Source organism: Nematostella vectensis, chromosome 6, assembly GCF_932526225.1.
Source record: "Nematostella vectensis chromosome 6, jaNemVect1.1, whole genome shotgun sequence".
Lineage (NCBI taxonomy): Eukaryota > Metazoa > Cnidaria > Anthozoa > Actiniaria > Edwardsiidae > Nematostella > Nematostella vectensis.
The window spans coordinates 8,657,498-8,669,833 of record NC_064039.1 but is presented as its reverse complement, the minus strand read 5'-3'; the positions used below and the strand labels follow the sequence as shown (position 1 = coordinate 8,669,833).

Below are 12,336 nucleotides of genomic sequence, written 5' to 3'. Positions count from 1 at the left end.
TGATTTGCCAAGCTTGAGTTTTGTGAACATACTCCTTTTCCGTTTACAACCTCTCTTTTTGTCCCTTAGTATTTTCGTGGTTGTAAGCCACGAAGATACTTAAAGCAATACACTGCATGGAATTACGGAAATAATGACAGTAAAGCTGGTCGATAGGCATTTCTAGAGAAGTGTATCCCGTGACAGACTGGCAGGAGATGGTGTATCCAGTTGGACTTATGGACGCCGGGATGGCATCTAATGTCATAACCTGTAGTGAACCCACCAGACCGCCTCCCAGCCAGATCGCCAACACGTATATCTTCATCTTGGATTCAGATGGAATGGAGAAAGGATGGAAATATCGCAATATAACAGATTAAAGCCGCATTCTCACCAGTTTCCTTCCGGAGGTCCGACGGAAACCTCAACCGTTAAAAGACAAAAGAATCTAAAAGAATCCGAAATATTTAACAGGCCATCCGCTCTAAATTTTCCCTGCCAGCAGAGGCCTCTTTTCTCTGTATTTCGCTGGGCTGGAGTTGGCGAGCTCCAGCCCAGCGAAATACAGAGAAAAAAGGCCTCTGCTAGCAGGGAACTCTAAATTATCCTCAAAGAAACTTCCAATAGACACACTGCTTTCAATATTTTGAATTTTTTTTTCGCGTTTTCTGTTAAAAATCATCGGATATTGTTACGTAATCGACCGGAAGTAAACTGGTGACAATGCGGCTTTAAGCACCGGTATACTGCCCATAGCGTGGATAGGTGTTCGTTGCACGGCAGCTCCATGTTGTTGAAGGCGCTGGAGCGGATGCTTGGGGGAAAAATGTTCCGATCGGTTATACGGGCAATTATTTACGTGCATAAATGCCTAACCAATGTTCATACATGCATATTCTATCCAATACCGGCTGGGGAAAAAAAATGAATTGTCCCTCCTGGGAAAAAGGAACAGATATATTTCTGTGACGAAAAAGTTGCTTCGAAGAGTCGAAGTTGTAATTGCCAGGACGTGGAGCTTCCTTCCCTTGTTGTATTTTATTACGAGTGGGGAGAAGGTGAACCGAGATGAGGGAGGAAAATCGCCTGAACTGTTATGAATCACCGCTAAAACGGAACCAGATCAATCTATGACAATAGAAATTGGCTTTATCACATATGTATTGGGTAAACAAATTAAAAATAATATTCGATACACGAACATTTCGTCTGGTTTGCCCGTGGTATGCCCTTGTATTTGCATATTACGGACTGCTAAGTTTTGGCCAACAGACAAAAGTTCCAGTCTTTATATATAATTTAAACTAATATACAATAGACTTGTCTATGGAACCTCTAGCCTGCCTGTAGGCTATCATATAGTTTTTCAGGCACGAAAACCCCGAGAACACGGAGTTCGTATCACGGCCGCCATCTTGGATAATGCGCTGCTTGATGCAATGTGGCGGCCGTAAAACTCGGGTTTTTCGTGCCTGAAAAACTATCAAAGCCTACAGGTGGCTATGGTACTATGGTACATCCCATCGTCGGATTTTTTTTCTGTCTTTTCACTGAGTTTTTGAGGATGCTGCATCCAAGGTGCAAACTTATCGCGACCCAGTATCTCAGCCATTTCTTGTACGGATTTTCATCTATAAGGGATTTCTAACGGACAGAAATAAAAGATCACAGCTAGTCCCGTCCGTTGACACGAGTTCTACTGTAGATAGTCGGCCACAAAAGAACTCGCGGCTTGCGGCGGGTACACAAGGGATCCGTGGACCAGGGATCCGTGGAGGACCCCAGGAGCAGTCGCCCCAGGAGCAGTCGTACGAAAGTCCCCCGTTGCGGTAGTCCCCCCATATCATCATATCAAGTGACTGCTAGTACAAGACGGGCTACAAGGAAACTACCCAACAGGGCCGCTTAAGGTTACCTTAACAGGATTCATACTTAACATCAACCAAGCAAACTTGGTAGCTTACTTGCTCGATTGCTTTTTATGTATGACGTATGTTAGGATAACCCCGCAAGCCGCAAATTCTCCCATGGGCTGTCACAAGGGAACTCGAAACTCGAGCACTTCATCCCTTGTAACAGACCATGTAATACGCCACAGACAGTAATCTTATTTATATCCAAGGATTTCCGATTATTCATTCAATGTGGGACGCTCAATCTGCAAAGTGCACATATGAAATGGCGCCTTTAAGTAAATGTTACCAGAAATTTGCGATAAAATGAAGATGAATCACTTCACGTCTCGATAAAGAACAATGAAATAGGCTAATAGAAGTGAAGCTGTTTAATAGTGCTGACAACGCATGCGCAATAGTGAGCAAGAAGAATAGGCGGAAATGGCCTTCAAGGTTACTGCTTCGGATGTTGAATCGGAAGACATGCTAACAGATTAACAAAGTAGAGTTAATAACCTCCAGTATTTGATGTCTCTAGAGTATACAGCTATTTCAATAAACGTTGTCTAAGAGCGCTGTGCCGCACGCGCCCATACCGCTAGGTGGTATGGGTAAAATTATATGTTGTTTCAGAGTTTTTAGTTTGTTTTCAGTGCGTAAATATGCCGCAGTCTTGTAGTGAAGACCTTCGCTGGCGAGTTATCTGGATGGTACAGTTTCTTGATTATACCTGCAATACAAAGTATTTCACCCGATAACAGCGAGTAATACGGATAGCTGGAGATCCATAAAACATCGCAAGTGCTGATCATAGTTCGATGGTGCTATGATCTTACACATTAAATCAAAACTCTTATTAATTTAAACAATTCTCCGTTTCTGTCATAGACCCAGAAGGAAACGATTACCTGTGAAGATTGTGGAAAGGTTTAAAAAACGAGAGGAGGGTACAACAGGCACCGAAGCGCGAAACACACTCGCACAGCTGATGCTCAACAAGAAACCCAGCCATTCACTGTCAGTCTTTTGGCAAGTAGTGTCGCCAGTGCAATCCACTCTATCGAAAAAGCGAACGTCTTTGCTAAAAGCATGAGAGAGGAACTAAGTATATACAGTTATGAGCCACTAGAGGAAACAAGTGGCGAATTCAAACTGTTGAAGGCAATGTATGAACGGTATTCAAAGGAAGGAGACCTTGAGAGATTCTATCAAGATTATTATTCATCAGTGCCTGTGGACTCAACAAGGTTTTTTGAGGACTATCAAGAAACACTGCAACATTACTATCGACCAAAGTTGCTGACTGTTTAATTGCCTGCTGCAAAAGACAGAAGGGCTCTGAACAAAATCCTCAAAGCAGTGACCCCTCTAAAACTGTCATCTCTGAAAGGGAAAAGGCTGGGATGCAATATCTTGGAGGTTATGTCTTGCACAACTTGCACAAAAAACATGCAAGAGCCAACACCATTGAAAGCCAGCAAGCCATGGCCCTATTGAAGGCTGGCAAACTGGATTGTGACGAGAAACAAAAGCTTATTGCAAGTCTGAACCGTGGCGGTCTTTGGTCACTAACTGGGCCTGCAGAGAGAATCTTTTCGAAGACAGAACAGCATTTCAGACGACTAATGCCAGATGACATATCTAGAAGGGTCAACCTAAAAGGAATTGCCAGTCATGCTATGATTGACCCTGACATCATTGCAAACTACAACTTAATGCAAATAGAAGCTGACATTTTAGCAGATAAACATGTTTGTAAGGATGTATTTCACAGCATCATCACATTATATGTCAGGGTACTCTCATTTTCCTTCGCTAAAGATATAATTCAGAAATTTAAAAGCAAAGTTAAGCTAAGTAGAGCAAAGTCTCTGCGAAAGGAAATTAGTAGAAGTTATGATACCGATGACCGAGACAGGCAGAATTAGAGATAAACTTACAATGACCATTGTACAGAATTTATAAAACATCTTATATCTTATTTACAAATAATTAATATATTTAAGACAGTGTCTAATGAGCAAGTGTCTACATTTCATGGAGATTTGAAATAAGGTTGCACTCAGAGAATCCATGCGTTGTAACCCGCATTGCATTATGGATAACATAAAAGTGGCAAAATCTCGATCTCTGAAAGTCATGCAGATATATTCAAAATAGCTAGGCTTACCAAACTTGCTTGATTTACATTTAATTTATGTGTATTTGCTTATTTATTTGATACCCATTAGGCAGTGTGGGCTATGATACATGGATTCTCAAGTGCAACCTTTTTTATATAGTGATAAAAAAATATTGTTATTGTTTGTAAAACAATCTTTTTTTTGGAGAGTGATAAAAATATATTATATTGTTATTGTTTTAAAAAAAATCTTTGTTAGAGATATTGTTATTGTTCTTAAAAAAATCTTTGTTAGAGATATAGTGATAAAAAATATTATATTGTTATTGTTTAAAAAAAATCTTTGTTAGGGATCTAGTGATAAAAAATATTATATTGTTATTGTCTTCTTTAGGAAGAATTTAGTTATTAAAATAACTGTTGAATAAGAAGAGTTTCTTTGTTTTCGATCAAGATTTTACGACGCTGGAAGATAGACTACTCGCTAGCCGCCATATTGGAAATCTGTGTGCACTCTCTAGAAATAAAAGATACTAGGCTTTACTATAGTGTTTTGGGAGTACATAAACGAGTTAATTTTATCAAAATTAGGTTACAATTGAGCCATAGTCGCCGTTGCTATTTCGTTCAGGCACTTTGCCAGCAGGTTTTCTTTTACAGAATAGGTGTCAAACCAACTCTTGTTTCCTTGTTTAAGGACGCGCAGATATATATTTAGACAATTATCAGACTGTACTGCCATCCTGATAGCGTTGAACGAAGTTCGTTGTAGTATTGGGCTACCTGTAGTAGCAGAGTGGACTAGGGGGACTGGGGGAAAGGAAGATGGCGGCCTCCTAGGGCGATCGGACTACGATTGTATGGTAGCACCTTAGAGTATCTTAGACACAATAAACGTCTTACTACATGGTGTCAGAAGATGGCAAGCAGCACGCCATTCGTGAAGCCACCCGAAGTATTGGAAATTTCGAGCGGAAATCTAGCGTTTGCTTGGAAAAAGTGGAAGCAAAAATTCGAAATTTATTTGAAGGCCACTGCCACCTCCACGAAGCCTGACGAAGTCAAGGTGGGTTTACTGCTCAATCATATTGGAGACAAATGCCTAGAAATATATGGTAACTTTGTATTTCGCCCTGATCAACCAAACCCAGATGGTGGAGACCCTATACCGGGCGAAAACCCGGATAATTACAAGACGGTGATAGAGAAGTTTGACCAATATTTTACTAAACGAGATCCACAGTTAATGCTCCGCGAGAAGTTCTGGTTCCAGCTCCAACGAGAACCAAATCAGAGTTTTGACTCCTGGGTAGTCACTGTAAGAGAAAGGGCTGCAGAAAAGCTTACCTTTTCCTGTGTAGCTGATAGGTCTAAATTGAAGAAGTACATCTGTACGATGAAGGGACAGGGCTTTCACTCGATAAAACAATAACAATCCTCTCGATGAATGAAGCATCTAGTCGGGAACTACAAGAATCAAAGACGGCAACAATCGAGAGAGTAGGATTGAGAGCACCTGGAAAAACAGCACCCCAGTATGCACAGCGGTCCGAGACAAAAAGTCAACGGAGACAGCCACCTGATAGATGCGGATACTGTGGCAGAGACCATCCTCGAGGCAAAATCAACTGTCCAGCAGCTAACGTGCGTTGTGATAAATGCACAAAAGTTGGGCACTTCGCTGCTGTATGTAGAAGCAAACCGAATACAAGAGTAAGTCAAGTAGAAGATGCACATGAGGGTGAGGTTTTAGAGCATAACCCGACATTCGTGGGACGGGTTTTGGCAGTCCCTCAAACAGATAATAAATTACCGGATCAAGATAAAAACGTCGACATCACGTCTTCCGAAAATCAAGTCAGTGAGGCTGAAGCATTGATGCCTGAGATATCTACCGATTATATTCGCGATCCTGGATGGCATGTGAAGCTGAGAGTAGAGAAACGCGAGCTAACGTGGTGTATTGATACCGGAGCCCAAGTCTCTGTGATGCCGGAAACCGTGTACAGAGAGGTGTATGGGAAACTCTCGCCGTCAGACAGAAAGCTGATAGGCGCAGGGGATACACCACTAGAAACTGTTGGACAAACAATCATGAACCTACAGCTCGGGGAAGCATGCATCGAAGAATGTGTCTACGTAGTGAGAGGTGCAACGAAACTGCTTCTAGGGATCCCAGCTATCCGGAAGCTAGGGTTAATACACGAAATTCCCAATACCTACAGTGTCAGGGCTATCGATTGCAGCGCCAACCAGCAAAATGAAGAACCATTCATCAACAAGGAAACCATAGTTCGCAAGAATCCACACCTCTTCAATGGTCTAGGTAAACTAAGCGGAGAGTACACGATCCGTCTTAAGGAAGGAGCAAAGTCATTTTGTTTGACAACCCCTCGACGAGTACCGCTCCCACTGCAAAAGAAAGTGGAGCAAGAGATAAACCGGATGGTGGAGCTCGGCGTGATAGAACCAGTAGACGAGCCCACGGACTGGTGCGCACCGATAGTAGTGGTACCAAAGCCAAATGGAAACGTGCGAATATGCGTCGACCTCACAAAGCTCAACAAAGAAGTCAGGAGAGAAGTATACCAAATACCTAAAGTGGAAGAGACTCTCGGAAACATAGCCAAAGGATCGATCTACTCCAAACTTGACGCTAACTCAGGCTTCCACCAAGTTCCCTTAAGCGAGGAAAGCGCTAAGCTTACTACCTTTATCACTCCTTTTGGGCGGTATATGCTTCGCCGTCTGCCATACGGAATCTCCTCTGCACCGGAATACTTTCAGAAGAAAATGGACCAGGCGCTGGCTGGACTAGAAGGCACAATATGTCATATGGACGACATCCTGGTCGTTGGAAAAGACCAAGCGGAGCACGATAAGAGACTCGCTGCCGTCCTTCACCGCATCACGGAAATCGGCATGACACTGAACCCAGACAAGTGTAAGTTCTCAAAGAAGAAGATTGAGTACCTTGGACAGGTGATCGATAACGAGGGGACCAAGAAAAATCCCGCCAAGGTGAAAGCTATCGTCGACATGGATGTACCTAGGGACATCCCTAGCCTGAGACGATTTCTCGGGATGGTGAACCAACAAATGAAGTTCTGTCCCAATCTAGCAGAGAGGATGCAACCAGTTCGCGACCTGCTTAAGAAGAATAGCGCATGGGTTTGGGGCAAGACGCAAGATGATGCCTTCGATGACTTGAAAGAAGAAATGGCTTCAGAGAGAGTGCTTGCACTGTATAGCCCCGAGAAAGAGACTGTAGTCTCCGCGGATGCAAGCAGCTTTGGATTGGGGGCAGTACTCGTGCAGAAGCAGTCATCCGGAGGAATGCGTCCTGTTGCATATGCAAGCAGATCTATGACAAACACCGAGTGCAGATACGCACAGATAGAAAAAGAGGCATTATCAACCACGTGGGCCCTAGAGCACTGGTCCGATTTATTGGTAGGCATGAAGTTCACTGTCGAAACAGACCACAAGCCTCTTGTACCCCTGTTTACTTCCAAGATGATCGATGAGCTGCCGGTACGCATACAGCGTTTCAGAATGAGGCTGATGAGGTACGATTTTGATACTCGGCACGTTCCAGGCAAGGAACTTTGTACCGCAGATTCACTATCTAGGTGCCCACTAAACGAAAAGAGGTCTGAGACGTCGTGCCAGTCTGACCACCTGTACGCTGAAGCAGACTGTTATGTGAATACCATACTGCTACACCTGCCAGCATCCGACAAGAGACTAGAGGAAATACGGTCAGAGCTGAAGAGATACGACGCATTGAAAGTCGTGATGCATTACGTATAGAATGGGTGGCCAGAAACCAAACAGAAGCTCTATGGGCCCGTGAAGAAATACTGGGGTGAAAGAGGAAGCTTATCCACCCACGAAGGCCTATTGATGAGGGGACGAAGACTTGTAATTCCGTCGAGTCTCAGGCCAGATATCTTACGGTACCTACATGATGGTCACCAAGGCATATCCAAGACACGGGACAATGCAGCATCGTCCGTTTGGTGGCCCGGAATCTCCAAACAAATTGAAGAGATGGTTCGCAATTGTGCCACCTGCCAATAATATCGGAAGGAACGTATAGAACTGATGAAGGGAACAGATTTCCCAGAGCGACCGTGGTCCAAACTCGGAGCAGACTTCTTCCAATATGAAGGCCGACACTACCTGCACATAATCTACTACTATTCGCGCGATATCGAAATATACTTGGTGAGCAAGAATGTAACAGCCTGTGATACAGTAAACAAGATGAAGAATGCCTTTAGTCGACATGGAATCCCAGATATCCTAGTTACCGACAACGGACCACAGTTCGCCTCTGCAGAGTTCAACAAGTTTGCGGCAACATGGGGATTCGATCACATAACTTCATCACCTCGGTACGCCCAGTCAAATGGCGAATCGGAAGGAGCCGTCGAGACAATAAAGAACTTTCTGAAGAAGTGCGATGACGAGTACCTCGCTCTTTTAAGCTACAGAAACACACCGCTTCACAACGGATATTCTCCCTCACAGCTAAGTATGGGTCGCAAACTAAAAACGAGAGTACCGTGCCACCCTGACGAGTTGAAACCTCAACTCCCAGACAATGATGTAGTGAGAAGGAAAGAAAGAGAGCACAGAAGACAAATGCGGGAAGACTATGACCGCAGACACAGAGTTGCAGAGGGGGAGAAGTTAGCAGAAGGTGATCGAGTATGGATACCAGACCTAAAGACGGAGGGGACGATAATCAGGCCACACGAAACCCCACGATCGGTTGTAATACAAACACCAAAGGGATTGCGGAGACGAAACCGTCGACAGGTGAGAAGAGCCTTAGGAAGCCCTCAGCCAACATACGCTGCTACACAGTACAGGGCCCCTATACTTCCCGAGAGATACACGACTCCGGAAGCAATACAAAGCCAGTCAAGCCCTCTCCCGGTACAACAACCATCAGTCTCCGAGAAAGAGACCTTCAATGAAATGTCTGGACCCACACAAGGAGATGGGAATCGAGTACCACAGCCGTGCCCTACTCCAGAGCAGCCAACCCTTAGGCGATCAGAGAGAGTGCGCCGCAGACCTCGCAGATACATTGAAGAATACTGATTGACAATGACTGTTGTTAGTTACCATTAGAACAATGTTAGAATATTTACTTGTATAGGTCAATTTAGTAGTAGACCATAAGTTACACGTTTGTATGTTAGGTTACTGTTAAAAGGGGAGATGTAGTATTGGGCTACCTGTAGTACTACTGGGGGGAAGGAAGATGGCGGCCTCCTAGAGCGATCGGACTACGATTGTATGGTAGCACCTAAAGTATCTTAGACACAATAAACGTCTTACTACATTCGTGTCGTCGTCGGCGGTGAAGGCAGACCTTGAAACAACATATATACTATACTATACCCATACTACCTCGCGGTATGGGCGCGTGCGGCAGAGCGCTCTTTGAAAACGTTTATTTACTGTATTCACACTTATTGCACCTTGAATGCTGGATCGCGAGAGCGAAATTACGAACGTGATCCGAGCCGAGGCATAAAAGCGCCTCAAGCAGTCGCCATACAACTCGTGCTTAACCACGGACCAGCTTAAAGTGCCCAGTCGCACATCTGTTATTGTTTTCATTTAATATTGAAGGCACCTAATGTGTTAAAATATCGAAATTACCCCCTTAAATAGTTTAATACTTTATTTGCAAAATGCATTCGAAAATATCGCATTGGCTTTCGCTAATCAGCCGATGGAAATGGATGATTTTTAGCATTTGGTACTGTGGTGTCGATTTGATGGGATGACAAAACGGCGGCTGACAGAAATTGTATTCTTTGCAGGGAGAAAACCCAACGCTATTTAATCCGCCCTGTTGATCACACCGTGATCATAATTTGCCAGTTTAAAAGAGTCGAATATAGCATACAGCGAAACGTGCAAACACAATCAAACGGTCGCTATCTTTTATCCAAATCTCTTAATGTGTGAATGTTTATACAATTGTGTTATAAATATGTCAGCGGGTGGTGTGAAAGTTACGTCATACATACATATACAATATTGCTATATAAATGTGGATTTAAGAATTTAAATATCTCTAGACATCTAATAATTCATATAACATTCAAATTGGCTTTTAAATTTAAACAAAAATTTCCATTGACTTATAACATGATTTGGACTTCTGTAACACATCCTTGTATTCTCGTATTCGACGTTGTGAATATTCCGCGAAGTCAGCTCCTGACTCAATGAGTAAAATCGCGCATTTCCAGTTACCTCTGCGTATGGCAGAATGTAGCGGGCCCCATCCGTCTTGGTCCATTATATTCGCATCAGCTCCGTACTCCAGTAGCAATCGCGTGCACTTTAAATCAGCGTTTCCCGCTGCTATGTGTAGTAACGATTGCCCGCTCGGTGTCTGTTGGTTTACATCAATATCATTATTCGCCAAAATTTCTTGAGCCTCAGAAAATGATTTGTCTGTTACAGCAGATATGAGAAGGGTGTTGGGACTAAATGAAATGCGCTTGCGCTTAGGTTTTGTATTGAGTATGATGGTGTCTTGTGAAGAGAAGCTCTCGTCGCTCGAGCTGTCTGGGAAAGGTACTATCGCGCCTGGGCTAAGCTTAGCTTGTCTATAGCATAAAGACTTTCCACCCAGATATCTCTGCCTAAGCCATAGTATTATTTTCATAAGCATTACCACAGTTCTAGTAACTTCAACGTCTAAATCGATGATAAAGCCATTAGAAGTACGGACAGTGATAGTATTAAACTTGGTGGACCGGCTGTCTCGACTCGCTTTGACTATCTGCTGTTTAATGGGTCGATTCTCGGACTCTGTAGAAGTCGTATTTAGCGAGCGAATCTCAGATGATAATTCCGAAGATTGTGTCGATTCTGCATCCGTCGAGTCATCCGTAGCAGAATTTAGATAGCTCTTGACTACGGGAAGATCATTTCCTGTCCTAGAATGGGATGACGAGGCATCAAAGCGCAGAGAATAACCATCTCTACTCCCTCTTAAAGCGGTTAAATCATGGGTAGCCAATACTCCGTTAGTATTCAAAGCGTGACGAGTGGCTCGAGGTTCTATCCGCAAGGAATCGAGCACTTTCATAACGGGATCCAGAGGAAGCTCCGCCGCTAAGTTGTTCTTTTGTTGTGACTCCATGCCCGTTGTCGTAGATGTTATCTGACCTTCGTACATCTCTAATTTCTTCTCCGTTGGCCTATAGAAATAGTCAATTTGAGGTTGTCCATGGAAATGTCTCTCGTTCGTCATATCGTGCAAATCAGTAAAGCATTCTATCGCTAGATTTAGAGCCGGACGTGGCTAATTGTTCCTCGATTTAGACGCGTGAATAGCGGCTGGTTTCACCAAGTCCCGTCTGATCAAACACGCGTTCATCTTTTAACGCTCGAGTTCCAAGTACGACTTGAATGCTGTAATCACTGTTCATCGGTGCTGTGCTGGGCTACATTTCAACAAAGTTCATTTATACACCGTCTCTCTCTACTGACGAGAAAACAATACCGACTTTGCGTAATTTGTATGTAAATGTTAACCTGTCGAGTGTGTGGCATTAGAACCTTTGTCGGCGTTAATGATTATATGACTAAAGCATAAATGAATAACTTATTCGTCATCGTATTTGAAGGAAATATCAAGAAAATGATACAAGGTTGTTGACATCTAACAAACTATTATATAAACAAATTATATACAATTTTCAAATAGAACATCGTTTTTAATCATCGGACTACTCGAACCGTTAATTAAATCCTTCCATCGTCTCAAGTCAGGACGATTTAAAAAAGTGACAAGTGCAGATCAAAATATCGCGGTCGTGTAATATTTGCAGGGGGGAATGGCTATATAGGCCGTAATACGCGAACGTTAATGTAAAACTTCAGGACATTTATTATGACTAGTGCTAACAGTTCTATTCACTGCGGGGCATGAATAAACAGACTCCTACTTGAACCTGTCACGGGCTGATTGTTTTATCGGCTGAGTTGACGTGCTGTAGCGCGAGAGGTCACGTCTTTAATGGCAAAAGAGAGGGGGCCCCGGCGCCGCGCGCACTTACAAGTGTCAGGTTGGCGGTAAACATCGATAAAATCAAAGATCGAGGTTAAATTTCAGATGACAAGGGAAACTTGAAATACTACCATAAAAACGCACATATAGGTGCGTTATCGATACAGCAATGGATTTAGACAAATATTGTTAACAATATTCATTAGGCGAGTGTTAGTCAATGTCGAAAAGGGAGGGAGGGTGTGTGTGTGTTTGTGAGGGGGGGGGGGGGGGTTGGGCTGGGT

At 43.4% G+C, this 12,336-nt stretch overlaps 2 protein-coding genes and 1 pseudogene across 2 annotated transcripts; 2 read left to right on the top strand and 1 right to left on the bottom strand.

Moving 5' to 3' along the window:
- Positions 1-2,586: 2,586 nt before the first annotated feature.
- Positions 2,587-3,898, top strand: LOC5510730 (annotated as a pseudogene).
- Positions 3,899-8,106: 4,208 nt separating this feature from the next.
- On the top strand, positions 8,107-9,114 carry LOC116615481 (uncharacterized protein K02A2.6-like). Its single transcript, XM_032377138.2, has one exon. The coding sequence runs from the start codon at positions 8,107-8,109 to the stop codon at positions 9,112-9,114; it is 1,008 nt and encodes a 335-aa protein (XP_032233029.2).
- Positions 9,115-9,951: 837 nt separating this feature from the next.
- LOC116615494 (probable serine/threonine-protein kinase DDB_G0278535) lies at positions 9,952-12,318 on the bottom strand. Its single transcript, XM_032377158.2, has one exon. The coding sequence runs from the start codon at positions 11,291-11,293 to the stop codon at positions 10,148-10,150; it is 1,146 nt and encodes a 381-aa protein (XP_032233049.2). The 5' UTR covers positions 11,294-12,318; the 3' UTR covers positions 9,952-10,147.
- Positions 12,319-12,336: the final 18 nt, after the last annotated feature.

Excerpts from the sequence above, each read along its gene's own strand:
- LOC116615481 (XM_032377138.2), top strand. The coding sequence starts at position 8,107 with ATGAAGGGAACAGATTTCCCAGAGCGACCGTGGTCCAAACTCGGAGCA.
- LOC116615494 (XM_032377158.2), bottom strand. The coding sequence starts at position 11,293 with ATGACGAACGAGAGACATTTCCATGGACAACCTCAAATTGACTATTTC.